General features: G+C 34.3%; 2 protein-coding genes and 2 non-coding genes across 4 annotated transcripts; 1 reads left to right on the top strand and 3 right to left on the bottom strand.

Annotated features, from left to right (window-relative positions):
* The first annotated feature begins 216 nt into the window (after nt 1-216).
* LOC114529483 (inositol phosphorylceramide synthase catalytic subunit aur1-like) lies at nt 217-4,269 on the top strand. The gene is made up of 3 exons (XM_028551306.1): nt 217-769; nt 870-941; nt 3,195-4,269. Exons 1-3 carry the CDS (start codon nt 707-709, stop codon nt 4,038-4,040), a joined length of 981 nt encoding a protein of 326 aa, XP_028407107.1. The 5' UTR covers nt 217-706; the 3' UTR covers nt 4,041-4,269.
* A 10,042-nt stretch (nt 4,270-14,311) lies between these two features.
* LOC114526739 (protein FAM47E-like) lies at nt 14,312-19,742 on the bottom strand. Its single transcript, XM_028548269.1, has 13 exons — nt 19,632-19,742; nt 19,028-19,187; nt 18,255-18,361; nt 17,998-18,109; nt 17,666-17,734; nt 16,939-17,004; nt 16,818-16,849; nt 16,309-16,417; nt 16,170-16,223; nt 15,995-16,063; nt 15,350-15,475; nt 14,915-15,076; nt 14,312-14,636 (listed from the first exon to the last, which is right to left on the bottom strand). Exons 1-13 carry the CDS (start codon nt 19,697-19,699, stop codon nt 14,409-14,411), a joined length of 1,362 nt encoding a protein of 453 aa, XP_028404070.1. The 5' UTR covers nt 19,700-19,742; the 3' UTR covers nt 14,312-14,408.
* Nucleotides 19,743-19,989: 247 nt separating this feature from the next.
* Trnar-ucu lies at nt 19,990-20,063 on the bottom strand. Its single transcript has one exon. It is a non-coding gene; the product is annotated as a tRNA-Arg (tRNA).
* Nucleotides 20,064-20,477: 414 nt separating this feature from the next.
* On the bottom strand, nt 20,478-20,551 carry Trnar-ucu. The gene has a single exon. It is a non-coding gene; the product is annotated as a tRNA-Arg (tRNA).
* Between the last annotated feature and the right edge of the window lie 146 nt (nt 20,552-20,697).

Below are 20,697 nucleotides of genomic sequence, written 5' to 3'. Positions count from 1 at the left end.
GATTGAATCATCAATCATATACAATACACAATAAAAATTCTGGCCACAAAACAGATGTCGAGTATCAGTCACTGGTTTAATAAAACCGCGGTTTCAGTGTTTTTCATTTTTGTCATATTGTTTTCGCATTATGACGTTGTAATATTTTTGTGACGTCATTGACGCCGAGCAATTTCGTATCCCATGATGCTTAACTTAAAGTTATCCTTTGCCTTTCTCGCTTTTGGATCCCGCCTTGTCAGACAAGGACATCGGGAGAAGCATTCTGTTTAGCGGAATTTAGACAAGTTTCGTTGACAGCTTGCCCAATTTATTATTTTTAATTTAATTTTATTACATGTGAGGTGTACTGGATCGTCTGCCGTCGTCGTTTATACGTGTATCTATGGTTTGAAACGTATATTTTTGTAAACGAGATCTACATTATTATTCGTCCATCATCATATTTTGAACGCTGTTGAAATCTGTGATTGTTTGGCTAGAAATCGTCGTGTTAAGAGGGTAAATTTTAAACAAACTGCAAATTTCACTTCGACAAGACTACTGCGTTGGTTTAACCACTTACAGCAGCGGACTATTTACAATCGGTTGTGTATTCGTGTATACTATTGTAATACTCTTCTTACTCTATCCGATTTCGAAATCTATTGCTGCGAAAACATTAGTTTTGGTTGAGCCGATCAAGTGACGATTGCATAACCCAGTAATGGAAAAGATATTCTTCAAACTAGAGGATAAACAACGCGAACTCCATGGCAAGAAAGGACGAGTAAGTTGATCAAGTGTGACGAATTGAACTTGCTTGTGTCTGGCAACAGCGATAAGGATAAAATATGTTGATATTTAAAATTAACAACTATGCTTTTTAGATTATAGTATCGTGGAACAGATTTGCTCGCTCAGTTCGAGAGGCTGTTGAATTCTATACTGAAGCCAAGCAGGTACGAGTTTTTATGTCCAATTTTGTAGTATCGTTACGAAATACCGAGGGTTGAAACGACAAACATGTCACTTTATCAAGTTGAAAAGTAAACAGTAGCTGTAGCATTTGGTCGCGAAGTTTTACTTTCTGTGTTAAGCTGGTAGATATTAGAGACATAAAAATATTTAACAGAGCAATTCAATGTTCCGTTTTGTAAAGAAAATTACGATTTTTGGTCGTCAGCAATCTGTAACAACTCCGAATCTCTAACACAGACGAGAAACTACATTGTGAATTATTAATATGTTTGAATCTGTTGCGTGTGACAACAAGTCTTGGCAATGCAATAGGATACTTATTGCAAGATTGGTTACTGCAATCGTGTTCAGTGTTACGTTAGATTCCTCTGGGGCAAATTACTGTTGCGCTTCCATGTTCAACACATTTCCAACTTCACCATGATAAGAAAAGTCATTACTAATTGTAATAATATAATATTTAAAAATAATAAAATATTATAATAATAATAATAATATTAATAATAATAATATTTATCATTTAATATTTAAACGTTGCTATTAGCATTTAAAAATTTTATCGCTTAACGAAAAACAAATATCAATTTGCTTTCTCAAGGAAGTTATTTTGTTGCCTTGATTGAACCTTCCCTGCTGCTTTAGGGCAAAGTTCTTGTTGTTCCTTTTCAACTGCATGCTATAGTTGCAATGATTATCACCTTGCCTGGCCTTGTAATGTTATATCCTGTCAACATACACTGACCTCCCATCGTTCCTCTTGATTATTTTATATTATCATATTTCACATCCTCAGATATATAATTATATATATCACAGGTCATTTCAAATACTGTACAGGTCCGTACTCTATTTTGAAAAATACAGATGCAAATATTTGATATTGAAAAATTTCCATTAAAATATTTTATACAAATTTCTTTCATGCACGATTGGAATGTTTTGGTTTTCATTTGCTAGGCCCTTTTTCTCTTCCAATTTAATTTAGTTTTCAAATCTGTTTGTGAAAGTCTTGTGAAAAAAACTTAATAAATAAACACACTTCAAAAAAAGTTTATACTTTCTTGCTGGTGTCTTATATGCTGAATCTAGTTATGATCATTCATGACAAAACAAAAAAAAATGCTGAATTTTCCATGCTGGATTGTGTAGTTTGTGCATGAGCTGCAAGTTATGTGGCAAGACTTTCAGGAAAGCATGAATATCATGAGCGATAGGGAAGTAGGTTTTTTTCTAGAAGTTGAGCAACATCCTAAGTGTATGGTTCATGTAATCCTGAATCCTGCAAAATTGACAAGCAAAGAAAGACAAACTGTAAAATTGCCAAATATTCTAGGGCATTTATTTCCTGTCTGTTGTTCACTCACAGAACAGATTTTTAAATATATTTCATCCTTTGAAAGGCAAACAGTAGCTATACATTATAAATAATTCTAATAAAGTTTTATTTCCTATTTGGCGTTATACAAGTAGAGACATGAAAATATCCATTTTTTTAATGAGTTCTGTTTGGTATATTGCCATATTTGTAGTTTTATGTGTCAATTTTTAATGTTCAAAGTTGATATAATTGGGAATTTACAAGAATGTTTAGTAACAAAACTTGTGATTAAAAAGATTGAAGAAATGAAAACAAAGGTAACCAATCAAACATTAGGTTCACAAGTCTATTTGTCAGTTGCAGATATATGAACTTTTGATAAGGGCAAGGTCTAAAAACATGTGGACTGGAATTAAGCCAAGTTAGAGTGCCTTGTTTGATGTACTTATTACGACCTACAATTTGCATCAACATTTTTTTATCACCAAGGACCTTTCAAGCAATATTTACATTGATTTTCACCGATTTCATGACACATATCCTTGTCTATGTGGTAATCCAACACTCTGCTAATTCAGCCACATTGTTTTTTAAAATGATACGGAGTCAAGCGCGTCTGAACTGATCTCAGATGAGGTCACATTCGGTCAAGTTCCGAATGTGTATGTCAACCAAGGCGACAAGCTGTACGTTTCAATCAGCTTGCTTCCGAATATTTGCAGTTAACTTTCGACTATCGTTGTAGTTATTTAATTTAACTGCTGAAAAATGCAACAGAATCTCAATAGAGTCCTGATTAAATACTTTATTCTGGCCAAACGCTTACATGTAATTATATTTCGTTTTTTGACACAATAATACATCGTTGAAACGCATAAACAACGACATTGACATTGTATTATTTTTTTTACTTTAGGCAGAACTGTACGCCTGGGCTCAAAGTCTACCAGATCAAGCCAGAAGAACTGTTTCAAAGGTTCCTCCATTTCGTAGTCTTTTCCTGGCAGTGTTACCGTACTTCATGTATCTGTTATTGTTTTCAAACTACAAAGTTCTTCGGAAACTACTCGGCCTCACAGTTGTCCCGAAGCCAAACATGCATTTCTGTCCATCCATGGAACTGTTGATATTTCGCTGTTTTCCTCATCAAATATTAGCCAAGTTTGCAAACCCTGTATTTGACTTCCTCGCAGCAATTCCATATTTGATTCATTTTCCACTGCCTGTTTTTATGATTATACATAAACTTGTGGACAAACGTCGTAGATCAACTCTCTTGTTTTACGTATGGATAGCTGGATGGTGCAATTTTATTGGTGTTTTCATCCAATTTGTGTTCCCAACAGCCCCACCGTGGTATATGGATAGTGTAGTATTCAGTCCATTGGGCTCTGAGTTGAAAGCTGGTTATAATGAAGCTGGTTTTCATAGACTTGATGCTATTCTTGGTTTCCCGCTCTTTCATAAACTTTATTCGGCATCACCAGTCAAGTTTGGAGCGTTCCCATCATTACATGTCGCATGGCCAACGATAGTCTTAGTTAGCGACCCGTGGGTCAGCGAACGTTTTGCAAAGTTACATGTACTGTGGATTACTTGGGCTGCACTGTATTCAAATCACCATTACGGTGTTGACGCTATTGGTGCAATTGTTATGGTTTTCACTGTACGATTTTTCGCCGGGCTTTGGAGTCCATTTAGCAACCACCTCACAAGTGGTAGTAGCAGAAATAATAGTTATACAAATTTACTACAAGTTTAGATAAATGACGATGCTAGTCTTTTTGGACGATATTGGCATTAAGATTAACATAATTCTATAATAATCATAAGGTCCTTTTTCTATAAATCCCTAGTTAGTTCATTAGAACAATACATTTGTTTCAATCCGTGTATATTATGAACATCACAAACTGATTCATTTTTGTTTTTGGTATTTTATTGTAGGGGACTGTTTATGAATATTAATATGAACCAAATGATAAAGTTTACGTTCTTTTTTAAGCACATCTCTATCCAAAACTGTTGTTGAATGTTGAGGATAGGAAAACGAAGAGAGTATGTGGTGACCACAGCGAGGCATGAGATGCTGCACTAGAAAGTACTCGCATCTTATTGTAAACTATTCCCAACCAGAGAGAAACTGCTCTTATTTCTCCCATCACCCGATCCAAATTTAAGGACTGGATATTCTCGATTCTTAAGTTGGGCTATTCGATATTTATAGTTCTTGGCTAGTTCACCTTGAAACACCCTTGTGTACTCTATTAAAACGCCCTGTATGGTGTCTAATATCGATCACCACATCTCGGTTTTGTGAAACATTTGTGCACAACAGGCCTAACAACATTTCATCAGTCGCGTAAATTAAATTTCACCAACGCGGTCTGGCCGTCGCCATTTTGAATTTGACCGCGCAGGTGGCCGAAAATTCCAACCAAATCCGTTCGATATATGTTTAATAACGGTGTTTTTTTGTATGAAAAAATGACGGAACAAAAGAGAAAATTAGGTACGTGGTGCGTAAATGTTGCAAGCCGTGCATGGTGTTGGATGTTTACGAAATTTTTAGTTTTTAGCGAGGAAAAGGAAGTGATTGGTTTTGTTCCGTATGGATTGGCTCAATTAAGGTGGCTCCCTACAATTTTAGGGATGTTGAAAACTCGAGATTTAGATTTAAAATTTTCGCAGGAGATTTATTGCTTAAGTGAAAAGAAATTTCTTAGATATATTCACCAACATTCTAACAGTCAAAAATCGTCCATATGTATGACGTCATTGCCGTTGTTATGGTAATAATGGCGATTCTATATTGGCCGACGTTTTACATATTTACGCATTTTACTCAAAAACAAGCTCGGTTACCCCCATTTTTTATTTTATAAAACGTTTCCTTACAAGGAAATGAAAAATGAAAAGTTTTTTTAAAAAAATTTTTAAGTCTTCATTTTGGCCGGAATCGACGAATTTTTCAATGTTCCAATGTTCGTCAATTTTGGCTAAAATTGTAAGAGTGCCAAAATTGACAACTTTTGAAAATTTTCTAAAGCTATGTCAACATGCTGAAAAAGGCTTCAAATGTTTTCTCACACTAATCCTTTTAGTTTTTTAGCATATTTGGTTGGTTTTCGGAACATTGAAGGAGTCGTCGATTTTCGCTAACTGAATGGTAAGGGTCCCACAATCACCACACTGAGTGTTGTCATATACGTCTGAGCCTTTGACTCGAGTTATACCCACTGCGTTTTCTGGTCTCTTAAACGGAGTGCCGTTGGGTTTTTTATGATAATATACAGGTTGTTATCAAAACGCGATCTGGTGGCCTAGTGGTTAAGGCCACGGCCCACCATGTTTTAAGCGTTCAGATCCTGCATGGGGAAGGTTCAATTTTTCCACCCAAAATTACTATTTAATTTAAAATTCGTCGAAAAGGATTTAGTCAAATAAAGAACAATATTTTTCGACAAATGATGTGGTGGTCTGGTGGTTAAGGCGTTCGTCTCTCAATCCGAGGACAGACGTTTCAACTTCTAGCAATGCAAAAAAATTAGCCTGAAAAATGTCGGTGTGATTTGGAAGCTTTATAACGGTTAAAAGAGTCCTCGGACTTTCGGAAAGACCTTAAATTGAAAAGTTTGAAATTAAAAAATTGAAAAAAAATTCTCGTGTTTTAAAAGTAATTGAAAATTGAAAAAATAGCATAAGTAATAAATTTTCAAAAACATGTGTCTTCTAAAAAGACTGAAAATTGAAAGTCAGAAAAAAGAATAAAAAATTTCCCGCTTTTTTTTCACGAAAATTTGACAGGGTGATTTTCTCGAGAGTGAAAAAATTTGACACAACTAGCCCAAGACAAAATATTTGCGCGTCAAAAAAAAATTAAAGAGAATTTCAAAAAAGTGAAAAAGATTAAATTTTTCATTCTCGACAAAATCACGATTCTGGCTTTCAATTTTCAGTCTTTTTAGAAGACATATGTTTTTAAAATTTTTGACGTGTGCTTTTTTTTTCAATTTTCAAGTACTTTTTAACGCGAGAACCGGCATGACGTATATATTAAGGCTGCTATCGACATACAATCCGATGGCCCAGTGGTTAAGGCTACGGCCTACCAGGTTGTAAGGGTAGGTTCGAATCCTGCATGGGAAAGGTTCGATTTTTCCCACCGAAATTACTATTTAATTTAAAATTCATCGAAAAGGATTAGGTCAAATAGAGAACAATAGCTTTCGACAAATGACGCGGTGGTCTAGTGGTTAAGACGTTCGTCTCTCAATCCGAGGACAAACGTTTCAACTCCTGGCAATGAAACAAAATTAGCCTGAAAAATTTCGGTGTGATTTGGAATGTTTAAAACAGTTAAAAGACTTCTCGACCTTTCCGAAAGACTGTAAATTGAAAAAAATTTGAAATAAAAAAACAAAAAAGAAATTATTGCGTTCAAAAGTACCTGAAAATTGAAAGAAACGCACAAGTAAAATAAGTTTTAAAAACACATGTCTTCTAAAAAGCCTGAAAATGAAGAAAGTCAGACGGGAAAAAAATTAACAATTTCCCGCTTTTAAAAAACTCATGTTTACTTAACTTAATTTTTTTTCACGAAAATTGGACAGGGTGATTTTCTCGAGACTGAAAAAATTCACATTTTTTCACTCTTTTGAAATTCTCTTAGATTTTTTTTTTTGAAAAAGTATTTTGTCTTGGGCTACCTGTGTCTGTCTTGGGCTACCTGTGTCTGGCTTGACACAGGTAGCCCAAGACAAAATACTCTTTCAAAAAAAAAATCTAAGAGAATTTCAAAAAAGTGAAAAAATGTGAATTTTTTCAGTCTCGAGAAAATCACCCTGTCCAATTTTCGTGAAAAAAAATTAAGTTAAGTAAACATGAGTTTTTAAAAGCGGGAAATTGTTAATTTTTTTCCCGTCTGACTCTCTTCATTTTCAGGCTTTTTAGAAGACATGTGTTTTTAAAACTTATTTTACTTGTGCGTTTTTTCAATTTTCAGGTACTTATGAACGCAATAATTTTTTGTGTTTTTTTTATTTCCAATTTGTTTCAATTTACAGTTCTTTCGGAAAGGCCGAGAAGTCTTTTAACTGTTTTAAACATTCCAAATCACATCGAAATTTTTCAGGCTAATTTTGTTGCATTGCCAGGAGTTGAACGTTTGTCCTCGGATTGAGAGACGAACGTCTTAACCACTAGACCACAAAGTCATTGGTCGAAAGCTATTGTTCTTTATTTGACCTAATCCTTTTCGATGAATTTTAAATTAAATAGTAACTTCGGTGGGAAAAATTGAACCTTTCCCATGCAGGATTCGAACCTAACCTTAAAACCTGGTAGGCCGTAGCCTTAACCACTGGGCCATCGGATTGTATGTCGATAGGAGCCTTAATATATACGTCATCCCGGTAGCCCAGTGGTTAAGGCTACGGGCTTCAAGGTTGTCAGAGTAGGTTCGAATCCTGCATGGGAAAGGTTCAATTTTTCCCACCGAAATTACTATTTAATTTAAAATTCGTCGAAAGGATTAGGTCAAATAGAGAACAATAGCTTTCGACCAATGACTTTGTGGTCTAGTGGTTAAGACGTTCGTCTCTCAATCCGAGGACAAACGTTCAACTCCTGGCAATGCAACAAAATTAGCCTGAAAAATTTCGATGTGATTTGGAATGTTTAAAACAGTTAAAAGACTTCTCGGCCTTTCCGAAAGAACTGTAAATTGAAACAAATTGGAAATAAAAAAAACACAAAAAAATTATTGCGTTCAAAAGTACCTGAAAATTGAAAAAACGCACAAGTAAAATAAGTTTTAAAAACACATGTCTTCTAAAAAGCCTGAAAATGAAGAAAGTCAGACGGGAAAAAAATTAACAATTTCCCGCTTTTAAAAAACTCATGTTTACTTAACTTAATTTTTTTCACGAAAATTGGACAGGGTGATTTTCTCGAGACTGAAAAAATTCACATTTTTTCACTTTTTTGAAATTCTCTTAGATTTTTTTTTTGAAAGAGTATTTTGTCTTGGGCTACCTGTGTCAAGCCAGACACAGGTAGCCCAAGACAGACACAGGTAGCCCAAGACAAAATACTTTTTCAAAAAAAAAAAAATCTAAGAGAATTTCAAAAAAGTGAAAAAATGTGAATTTTTTCAGTCTCGAGAAAATCACCCTGTCCAATTTTCGTGAAAAAAAATTAAGTTAAGTAAACATGAGTTTTTAAAAGCGGGAAATTGTTAATTTTTTTCCCGTCTGACTCTCTTCATTTTCAGGCTTTTTAGAAGACATGTGTTTTTAAAACTTATTTTACTTGTGCGTTTTTTCAATTTTCAGGTACTTATGAACGCAATAATTTTTTGTGTTTTTTTTATTTCCAATTTGTTTCAATTTACAGTTCTTTCGGAAAGGCCGAGAAGTCTTTTAACTGTTTTAAACATTCCAAATCACATCGAAATTTTTCAGGCTAATTTTGTTGCATTGCCAGGAGTTGAACGTTTGTCCTCGGATTGAGAGACGAACGTCTTAACCACTAGACCACAAAGTCATTGGTCGAAAGCTATTGTTCTTTATTTGACCTAATCCTTTTCGATGAATTTTAAATTAAATAGTAACTTCGGTGGGAAAAATTGAACCTTTCCCATGCAGGATTCGAACCTAACCTTAAAACCTGGTAGGCCGTAGCCTTAACCACTGGGCCATCGGATTGTATGTCGATAGGAGCCTTAATATATACGTCATCCCGGTAGCCCAGTGGTTAAGGCTACGGGCTTCAAGGTTGTCAGAGTAGGTTCGAATCCTGCATGGGAAAGGTTCAATTTTTCCCACCGAAATTACTATTTAATTTAAAATTCGTCGAAAGGATTAGGTCAAATAGAGAACAATAGCTTTCGACCAATGACTTTGTGGTCTAGTGGTTAAGACGTTCGTCTCTCAATCCGAGGACAAACGTTCAACTCCTGGCAATGCAACAAAATTAGCCTGAAAAATTTCGATGTGATTTGGAATGTTTAAAACAGTTAAAAGACTTCTCGGCCTTTCCGAAAGAACTGTAAATTGAAACAAATTGGAAATAAAAAAAACACAAAAAAATTATTGCGTTCAAAAGTACCTGAAAATTGAAAAAACGCACAAGTAAAATAAGTTCTAAAAACACATGCCTTCTAAAAAGCCTGAAAATGAAGAAAGTCAGACGGGAAAAAAATTAACAATTTCCCGCTTTTAAAAAACTCATGTTTACTTAACTTAATTTTTTTCACGAAAATTGGACAGGGTGATTTTCTCGAGACTGAAAAAATTCACATTTTTTCACTTTTTTGAAATTCTCTTAGATTTTTTTTTTGAAAGAGTATTTTGTCTTGGGCTACCTGTGTCAAGCCAGACACAGGTAGCCCAAGACAGACACAGGTAGCCCAAGACAAAATACTTTTTCAAAAAAAAAAAATCTAAGAGAATTTCAAAAAAGTGAAAAAATGTGAATTTTTTCAGTCTCGAGAAAATCACCCTGTCCAATTTTCGTGAAAAAAAATTAAGTTAAGTAAACATGAGTTTTTTAAAAGCGGGAAATTGTTAATTTTTTTCCCGTCTGACTTTCTTCATTTTCAGGCTTTTTAGAAGACATGTGTTTTTAAAACTTATTTTACTTGTGCGTTTCTTTCAATTTTCAGGTACTTTTGAACGCAATAATTTCTTTTTTGTTTTTTTATTTCAAATTTTTTTCAATTTACAGTCTTTCGGAAGTCTTTTAATTGTTTTAAACATTCCAAATCACACCGAAAATCTTCAGCTAATCTTGTTGCATTGCCAGGAGTTGAAACGTTTATCCCCGGAGTGAGAGACGAACGTCTTAACCACTAGACCACCGCGTCATTGGTCGAAAGCTATTGTTCTCTATTTGACCTAATCCTTTCGATGAATTTTAAATTAAATAGTAACTTCGGTGGGAAAAATCGACCTTTCCCATGAAGGATTCGAACCTACCCTTACGACCTGGTAGGGCCGAAGCCTTAACCACTCGGCCACCGAAAAAGTACTTGAAATTTAAAAGACTGAAAATGAAAAAAAGTCGGTAAAAAACATTAAAAAAAATGGAAAAATGTCCCGCTTTCAATAAACTCACCTTTCACTTTTTTTCAATTTTTGCACGAAAATTTGGCATGGTGATTTTCTCGAGACTGAAAAAATTTACATTTTCTCTCTTTTTTGAAATTTTCTAAAATTTTTAGGACGTGGGAGTATATTGTCTTGCGCCTTTTGTCTTTTGTCTAGCTTGGACTGGAGCTTATTATTGGAAATGGCAATGCGGAGTAAGACGGTTCTTTGCTAGGCCTAGCGTGACAATGCAGGAAGGATTTGTTTTACTCCATAATTAATACAATTTTTTGCCATCTAGTCACTTGGAATTAAATAAACCTAAGCTTATAATATTAACCTTTAGCTTTTAGGATGTCCGTTTCGTACAAATATTGTTGTCAAAATTGCACATCGCCAACTTGTTTCGTTAATAGAATTTGTTTCCAATCCGATCGGCAACTCTAGTCGTAATTCGTAAAATATTTCTCTTGGTTGAATTTAAGATTAATTCCATTATATCATTGTATATGAATTTAAGAATAATTCCATAAAAAAACACATTTAAACCATGAACAAACAAAAAACTAAATTTCTTTCAAGGTCGCTCTGCAGTGATGTCGCGAGTCACCCGCGAATGAAGCCAAAATTTTCGGGACTTTATCAGTAGTTTCAGGGGCCTCCAATCAGCAGCATTTCCTACAAGGAAAAACATTTTTCGTCAATTTTTCGAAATTTCATGATCAAAATTCGGTTAAAAATACCCCGAAGTGGTTTAAACGTGGGCAAGTATCATTCTCCAATGAAAGCAATATATTTGAACACATAAAACCGACCTATATGATCAGTATGATGAATTTCAAAATTTCAAAAACATTGGTAATGGGGGCAAAGGAAAATTGCACTTTTCTTCAAATTTTAAAAACTCAAAATTTGGCTAAAAATTTTCACGGAAACAATTTACTTGAAAACAAAAAATCATACTTTGAAGAATAAAAAATTTCAGAAAAATCTGTAACGCAGGCCCAAAAGAAAAATCATAAATTCCGTCAATTTTTCGAAATTCAAAATCCAGTACAAAATACCTCGAAATAGATCAAAAGTAGCTAGAAACATTCTTTTATGAAAACCACACATTTGAACACATAAAATCAGATTTTGATGAATTTCAAATTTCAAAAAAATTGGTGATGGGGAGGAAAGGAAAAATTGTAATTTTTGATAAATTTTCAAAACTTCAAAATTCGCTTCAAAATACCTGAAATGATTCAAAAGTGAGTAAAATTTCTTTCTTTTTTAACAAATACATTTGAACACATAAAAATCATACTTTGATCAATTTAACAATTTCCGAAAAATCGGTAACATAAAATAACACCTTGATGAATTTGAAATCTAAACAGAACTACATTCCTTTATGAAAACAATGCCTTTGAAGACATAAAATCATACTTTGATGAATTTCAAAATTTCAAAAAAATCGGTAACCAGGGAGTAACTAGCCTAGGGAGTAACGAAAATTCGTAATTTTCATCAATTTTTGAAAATTTCAAAACTCGGTTCAAATAGCTCGAAATGCTTCAAATCTAAGTATAACTACAATCTTTTATGAAAACAATACATTTGAACACATAATGTTTTATGTGTTCAAATGCTTTTTTTCATGGAATATAATTCGACTAGTTTTCAACCATTTCAAGGAATTTTGAACCGAATTTTGAATGTGAAAGTATGATTTTATGTTTTCAAATGGATTGTTTTCATGAAGGAATGTAATTCTATTCAGTTTTGAAGCATTTCGAAGTACTTTGAACCGAATTTTGAAATTTCGAAAAACTGACGAAACTATGATTACGAATTTTCCTTTAGTCCCCCGTTACCGATTTTTCTGAAATGTTAAAATTTGTGAAAGTATGATTTTATGTGTTCAAATGGATTGTTTTCATGAAGGAATGTAATTCTACTCAGTTTTGAAGCATTTTGAAGTGCTTTGAACCGAATTTTGAAATTTCGAAAAACTGACGAAAATTACGAATTTTCATTTGAAAGAAAGAATGATTTTATGTGTTCAAATGGATTTTTTTCATGAAGGAATGTAATTCTACTCAGTTTGGAGCATTTTTAGGTACTTTGAGCCGAATTTTGAAATTTCGAAAAATGACGAAGATTACGATATTTCCTTTAAATTGGTCCCCCGTTACCGATTTTTCTGAAATTTTGATCAGTTTAGAAGCATTACGAGGTACTTTTGAAATTTTGAAAAACTGACGAAAATTACGATTTTCCTTTGGTCCCCCGTTACCGATTTTTCTAGAATTTTGATATTTGTGAAAGTATGATTTTATGTGTTCGAATGGATCGTTTTCATGGAGGAATGCAATTCTACTCAATTTTGAACCATTTCGACATACTTGGAATGGGGTTCGAAAATTTCGAAAACTGAAAAAATTACGATTTTCCTTTGGTCTCCCGTTACCGATTTTTCTGAAATTTTTAAATTTGTGAAAGTATGATTTTATGTTTTCAAATGGATTGTTTTCATGAAGCAATGTAACCCCCCAGAAAATCCTCATAGACCGCCCACATAAATTATGAATGCTTCCTTAAGGGCTGGATTGTGCAACATCAAACTCCTACAGTAAAATGTAAATTCACATCAGATTAAGCGTACATTACCCTCATTTTTTTCACCAATAAGTTCTGAAAAGTCGTGCCCTCTTGGCGAAGGCAAGTTATCATTAGACATGCTAGCCACACAGTTTAACGTTCATCAATCGTTCGTTCACGAATTTCAGCGGCGAGCTTGTCTTTATAAGTCGTCAGAAATCTGCAGGAAATGAACAGAAAACAATGTTAGTGTTTTAACAACACTTTTAAAGGAAACATCTGCCTGTTGTTTCTACTTGTAGAGAGACATTCGCCCGAGTTCTCGATATAGCCATCAGATAATCAGAGGGAAGCAAAGCATATCACCTGTTACTGGCACAAGAGATACTTCTGTGTAAAAGGACGCGATCATTGATAACAATTTCGGTAAAAATTTTCATGCGCGAAGGAAGACCGCCCGAATGCATGCTTCGAATTCCATTTAACCCGTCCCTGGCGTCATAAAATAAAGCAACGCGATCAGCTAAACACGATGGCCCAGTGACAGTTCACTGACTCGACCTGACAGGTCAATGACAGAGTTGGTATATACAGGGTGTCCCAAAAAAAACGAAAACTATTGAAATCACTCATTGTTAAAATTTGAATGCCGTGTGCACGAATTTTAGCCCGTGGGGATTTAATGCAACTCAGTAAAATGCTAAATGCTTTGTGTTGCTGGAGAAAGGGGACATGTCGAAGGTCATGGTGATTGAGATGCACATTTAAATATTGTTAATAAATATCATTTTCGCGTACGAGCAAATTTTACTGCATCATATGCATGCATAAAAATGCTTATGGCAAACATTTACACAGGCTTGTGGGTCCCAACAGAGTGCTTAGGCATTCAAACTCTAACAATTACATTGTTATGGGTGATTTCAATAGTTTTCGTTTTTTTTGGGACACCCTGTAGATATGCAAATATTTGAGGCCAATTTGTCAGCGGTGCTATTACGAAAGGAAAGAAAACAAAAGGCCAAGACAAAGAATACAAAGAACTACAGTGTGATATTGTTTGGCCTCCAATATGCAGCTATCTGCCACTCTGCTCAATAATGCTTCTGGGGCGGTTGTACAAAACTATTTAACTACATTTTGCGTAGTTAAATCCTAGTTAACTCAGAAATACACAACTCTGATATAGTTAAAAGTTAACTAGTCTTTCATACAACTGGCCCCTGATTGAATAACCATATGCTTGCTTTGGTACAAATAAAAAAGATGCTTGCTTTATCTCAAATCGCCCATTTTACGCCACATCCATCCCGTTGTGCGTGGTTCTTGTTTTCGAAAATGAATAAATCAAATTCATAAAGAGATTAGTTTTCTTTGCATCTTTCTTTGAAAAAAAACAAATTATTCACATAAATTATAAATATATGTACAACATTATATATATCCACTTTTCATTATACAAGTCGCGTAGGACTGGGAGAAGGCGTTCTAATGGCTACAGATGGTAGCGTGTTTGCAGTTGCCGCAGGAGTAGCAACTGCAGCAGGTCGAGGATCTACACTTGCTCTTCTATCTTCTTGAAATTTCTCAACCACTGAGAGAAATTCTGGTTTCCGAGTACCCTTTTTATCAACAAAACACTTGAACGCTCGAGCACCATGTAACGTAGCTAGTTCGTTATCCTTGGAGATGAAAATATACGTTTGATGGTGAAATAATGTGACATAAATAATAACAAATAAATTTGTACTGTATTCATCAAAAAGTCATCAAAATATTGTCAGCCTACTAATGAAATTTACAAATGTTGAATGGTCTTTTTGCACATTTCGAACAATTCTACTGACTAAACCTCAGCTGACATTCAATGATAAACATTTACAATATAACTTTTAAAAAGCTCTTTCCAATAACTATTGGCTATTTACAATGAATATATGGGAATGGAACAAACACATACCAGTTTTTCACTTTCAATCTTCGCTTCAGATAAAGTATTTTCCTGTTGTTTTTTAGGATCCTCTAATGATTCGCCATCTTTCTGCTTCTTCCACGTCTTAGGATTCAGATACCATGCACCATACTTCACTTTCACCCAACTAGGTGTATACGAGGTACGGGTCTGGACAAAAAGTGAAATGACAACAAGTAACTCACTAACCAATGATTGTATTCGCCAAAAAGTCTGTGCACGAAGTTAAGGGGGTTTCAAAAATCCGTTGCCATAGAGATTTTCCCGAATATTTTCGAAATTAATGTATTCATATGGCATTCTTGCCAATCTTGCTCAAAAGTTTAGACACATGTACGGATGATAGTAAAAAACCGCGAGATTTTTAATCTTGTTAAATTCATAACTTTTAACGATACATCAAAAGTTTAGAATTAAATATACCTGTTTTTCTGTTTCGTTGATATCGACATTCTGCTGAAGCGGCGAAGCAGATGCACTGGCATTAACCCGTAATTCAGGAGGTACGTTCGTTAACTCGACAACATGGATAGGAACAGAGAGTGTTGGCTGAAAATAGAAAAAACAAATACATGCAGTCGTACATTATTCTAATTCACAGAGAATTTGGCTCCTTCATAGTCTGCTTTATGTCGTAAAAATTATAGATCATAATTATAGAACTGACAATTTTATGCACGCAAGTAAATTCAATTTCGGTTTCGCGTTTCTTCATGACACGTATACATACTACATATCACTCCCACCCCCGCAAAAAACTAGCAGTTGTAAAGGAAAAAGTTATAAATTGTGTTTAATATATAAATAATGCGTTTCTAAGAATTTTAAAAATATTGAAAGGTTAAAACTTGAAATTTTGTTGTTTATAGGGACCGGTCATAAAGTATCTGCTAGGGTGGGCCGGAGTGATTTGGGATGGGCCATGAAAAATCTTTGGGCAGTTTCGATGGGCCCCAATTTTTTGTGGGTCCATTGTTGGGCCAGCAAACAAAAACCCATGTCTACTTTAAAAAAAAAAAAGTTATAATAAAAGTAAACAAAACTATAAGTATATATTACTATAACAACCTTTGTTTCGTATCCACTAGCGAAAAGGCTCATGACAGTCGATTCTTCGATGTTATTGCTGTCCCCTCCCTAAAAAAAACACAAAACATTTAAACATCAAGAAATGAGAAACCGATTAGAAAGAGAAACTAGAAACCGATTGGAAATGATTCAGATAGCATTAATGCAAACGTACTAAACTTTCAACCCAAGAGCAGAATTCCTTTGTCACATTCTGTATTTTGTCATCCTAAAAATTTCAATGGATTTGAAAACGCACAATATTTTCTTTTCTTGGGAGCGCAGGTAGTTAAGAATTGATGAATATTTCATACCAAGTTCGGAGTCTCTATTTTCTTTCGATTTGACCTCCCTTTTTCTTCCTTTGGTGTTTCGTCCGCCTTTGGCAGCCATCTATAACGATTCTTGTGGTAATCCTGGGCACTAGAAAATCAAAGTTATTATACTGAATCAAGTCTTGATTAATCATTTTCTACAACCAGCGTTGGCACCTCAGCATATATTAACAGTTTCATTTGTGCAACGCCAACGTTCTGCATGTCTGCGAAACTCTCTTAAGAAGAACAGCATACAACAGCAAACAACCCCTGGCCACTGAATTAAGTTCGTTCTTACGGACGCCAAAACACAACAGTTCAGACCTTATTTAAAATAGATAGGGTACACTATCATGCAATACAGACTGCAACTCTCTAAGTCGTCTACGAGGTTCAGATGATTAGTTCATGTTCCCTCAATGGTATAGTGGAATAGCTGTGTAGTCAAATCTAAATCTCGCTTTCGCATGCAACATGATTTGACTGCTTCAACAGCCAATACTAACCTTTTTCTGTCCGTATCTGTTGGAGATAGAGACTAAAACAATATATGACAATAAGTATACATACACTTGCCAAGCTCCATTGTTCATTAGGGAATGAACAAAAATACTACATTTACCATACCTGAACACGACGTGTAGATGTTTTCGTTTGACTTTCATCCAACTCATTGCATGAAATCTGTTCCATCTGTAATTATAATTTGAGAAGGCTTGTAATTGTATTTTAGACAAATGTTGAAATAATGTTCAGTTGTGTTGGAGTTTAGGTGTTAACTAGTGCAAAACAATAAAAACTTGTTTGGTTGTGAGTTGCCTCATTATCGGTTCAGCTAGGTGATATAACTCTAAGTATTTCAGCTGTTTTGAATTACGCCAGTTTAAATTTCCAGGGGCCAAAAATACATTTTCCTTGAAAAATATGAATTTTAAAATATTTAATTTTAGATATTTACTCTATACTTTCTTTAGTTGTTGCATTTCCTCAATTATGCACTAATAAATGTTTTTATATGTATACTGTATACAGTATACACCTCATTTGGGAATATTCATAAGCCAGAGGTTGTTTATAACCATATTCCAAGTGTATTCAATTAAGACAAAAATATTTTTCTCATGTCAGAGAATTGATAATAGAATTTAAAAAAAGGAAAATTGTTTGTAAAAGTAATACAATGTTATACAACATGTTGATAATGCATGATTAAACTTCCGCAGCAATAATACTGAAGAACACTGAAGTGATAGAACACACAGATCTATACGGCTATGAAAATTTAACTTTCATACTACTTCCCTATTTCCATTTATAGCATGCAAATAATCACAAATTAATATATCAAACTAACCAGATCACTTCCTTCCACACTTCCAAGTTGCAGGTCTGGGTCTAAGATATCTACCACATCCTCAAATACCTGAAAAAAAACAAAAAGAAATTTTTATTACTTTTGTACCATCAATCACAGCCTCACAGTGGAGCACTTGCTGGTTCTCCTTTGATTCCCCCTGCATTTGTCTAAAATTTGAATTGTTATAAACATAGGTTCAACATTTAAAATGCATTTTTATTTTATAATAACCATTCAATGTACAATCACAATAATGTTCATTGCTATAGAGAATAGGAGCGTGAGATAGTGTGAGATACTGTGGGTTGGATGATAATTAATCAACACACCTCTGGTGGAACAGAATCCTCAAGATGTGGAAACAATGCCAGTTGATGCTGAAGAAGGCTCATTTCAATATCATCAACATTATCACGTCTTTGCTGTTGCATCGGCAATGTTCTTGAAATAAAGAATAATATACAAAAATTGCCATTGACAGATAACCATTGTCCGTTATCACGCATTTACCTTCCAAGAAAAAACATATCTTGGTGTTGCACTGATAGATGAATAAGAGCCATATTGATATAATATATATACTAACTTAGAATAGACAACTTCGTCCTTTGTGAATCTCTTTTTATCTGTAAGGTTATATTGCATTTCCTCTGAAGTTGAGTTGTTGATATTTGGAGTGATTCCTTTGTATCCCTAAATGGTCGATATTTAATATCAGTTGATATATATGATTTTTCAAATCTAAACAATTAAGATATAAGCATTGGTGTTTACAGGAGAATTCATTTTGTGCTGGAGCAGAATACTAGATTGTTGACAAAGCTGATGACACATTGATATAGTAGCTATAGGATACTTTAGTAAAAAAACTATTTAGTAAAATTGAATGTCAAAGTAAAAATGCATGTAGATGGTTTATTGTTTCAATAGTGTAGGTGAATGAAGGTTTAAAACCAAACATGTTGAAAAATATTCAACCCAGGTACTTTAAATTGGCAGGAGTATGCCTCTTAATTTGATTGCAAATCATGCATGCACTTAATTTATCACTATATGGACCAGCTAGTTTGGGAACTCTTGAACCATATTTGATTATAATAAAGCTATATTTATATAAGCTGCAAATGCTATACTCTTTTGGTATCTTGGGATATAAAAAAGTCACAATCTTTAATATTATTCTTTTCCCCTATAATTTTGTAAACTATTCTATGTTTCCCTGACTATATAGTGAATAGACTTGCTGCATATATTACAAGCTTTATATTATCTGTAGATTGAAAGGTTATTGTGTTTTTGGTTCACTTGAAGCAGACAAAATTGTAATCATCAAGTGATAAACAGAACTGAATAACTTACTTTCAAAACCATCCTGTTGCCAGCAATGTCAGGTGGTATACCATCTCGAAAATCATCTAAACCTTTCTGAACAAATGTCCATGATGACCCAACCAATGTTCCTGAACATTGTTTTGACTTTTGTGGGTTGATGTATTTTGTCTTCAGCCTTTCTCTGTACCTTAAACATAGGTGTGGACTTATATTTATATGGATATTGCCATATAGACCTAGCATACAATATGGTTTCACACTGTAATCTGCTACTCAAAGTGTATAATCTCTATAACTCAGTGGTATAACTTCTGCAGGATTACCATGCTACTGGTACTATCTATTTATACCATAATGCAATGCAAATCGGCCCTTAAAGCTGTAGGGCGAATAGTCGAATACTGGGTACTGTTTAATAAATTTAAACAGTGGGTAAGAAATTTGTTAGCAAGTTTATTGACACCCATGACTGGTTCCATTTAATTTCAATTTCAATGCTGTTGCTGTATGTAGCCAAATAGGTGGTTGTTGTGTCTTGTTGACGTACTGGAAGTCTGGAACTTTGATATACTTTACATGGTATTACGTGCAATAAGAATTACCAAAAATAACCAAGATTACATGAACCTACCAGGGTATTTGCTTCTTACCGCCTTCGCGTTCAGTATTTACAAGTAAAAGGTCGTATTTATGAGCCATTTGGGGTATGAATCCTTCTTCGCGAAATGTTACTAATCTTTAATAATTATAGTTTCTATTGTTTCCATAGAAACACTCCCGACAACCTATGATTGCTGGCGCAAGTACTAAATGTCAACAGTTACCAGGCCCAAAGATGTGCCTTACTATTCGATGGATTTTCAGTTTATAAGTGATTAAAATCAAGTATATTTAAAATTTATCGACATTTTATTTGCTGCATTCATTAATGTAAAAATAAAAACTTTGAAAAAAACTGATTTTCGTTCGTGGAAAGAGGAAAAATAAGCCACCCCCGATGGGACTCGAACCCACAACCTTTGAATTAGAAGTCCAACGCGCTGATCCATTGCGCCACGGGGGTATGCCACAATTATCCCAGTATATTTATTGTATTTATCCTTACATAAAATGCAAAGTTTCTAACATTCATAATCCAAATGCTTGATTAAAAATGAAATCTATTTTCTTCTTCATTATGAAGAAACGCTATCTGGTTGAAAATCAAAATAACAATTTTTCACAAGCTTTCAGCCATCAGTCTATAGCCTTCAACGGCAAGAATACAAATGTGAAAAGGCATGTAATCTACCCGTTGAAGGCACAGTAGTTGTAGGCTATAGATATTCACCATAGAAAGTTTCTTAATAATTGTTTAATAATCCTGGTTGCGCATCTACTATATTTTCGTCCTATTTCTTCTTAGAAAACATTTATCAAAACATTTGAAATAAATGAAAGACCTCAACGGCAGAACTTGTGCACATCAAAATAGATACACCCCCGATGGGACTCGAACCCACAACCTTTGAATTAGAAGTCCAACGCGCTAATCCATTGCGCCACGGGGGTATTACCGGCCCACTTCGCCGGTATAATAATAATAGATCATTTCAAAAACACAATCACCCCCGCTTTTCACCACAATCGCACCACATTGCTCGATGGTACAATGGCAAACGGCTATTTCGTCTCTCCTGTATTAAAAGTGAAAGGGT

Source organism: Dendronephthya gigantea, unplaced genomic scaffold (assembly GCF_004324835.1).
Source record: "Dendronephthya gigantea isolate DGI-Jeju-01 unplaced genomic scaffold, DenGig_1.0 000001F, whole genome shotgun sequence".
Taxonomy (NCBI): Eukaryota; Metazoa; Cnidaria; class Anthozoa; order Malacalcyonacea; family Nephtheidae; genus Dendronephthya; species Dendronephthya gigantea.
The sequence above is the reverse complement of the archived record's forward strand: the minus strand, read 5'-3'. Positions and strand labels throughout refer to the sequence as shown.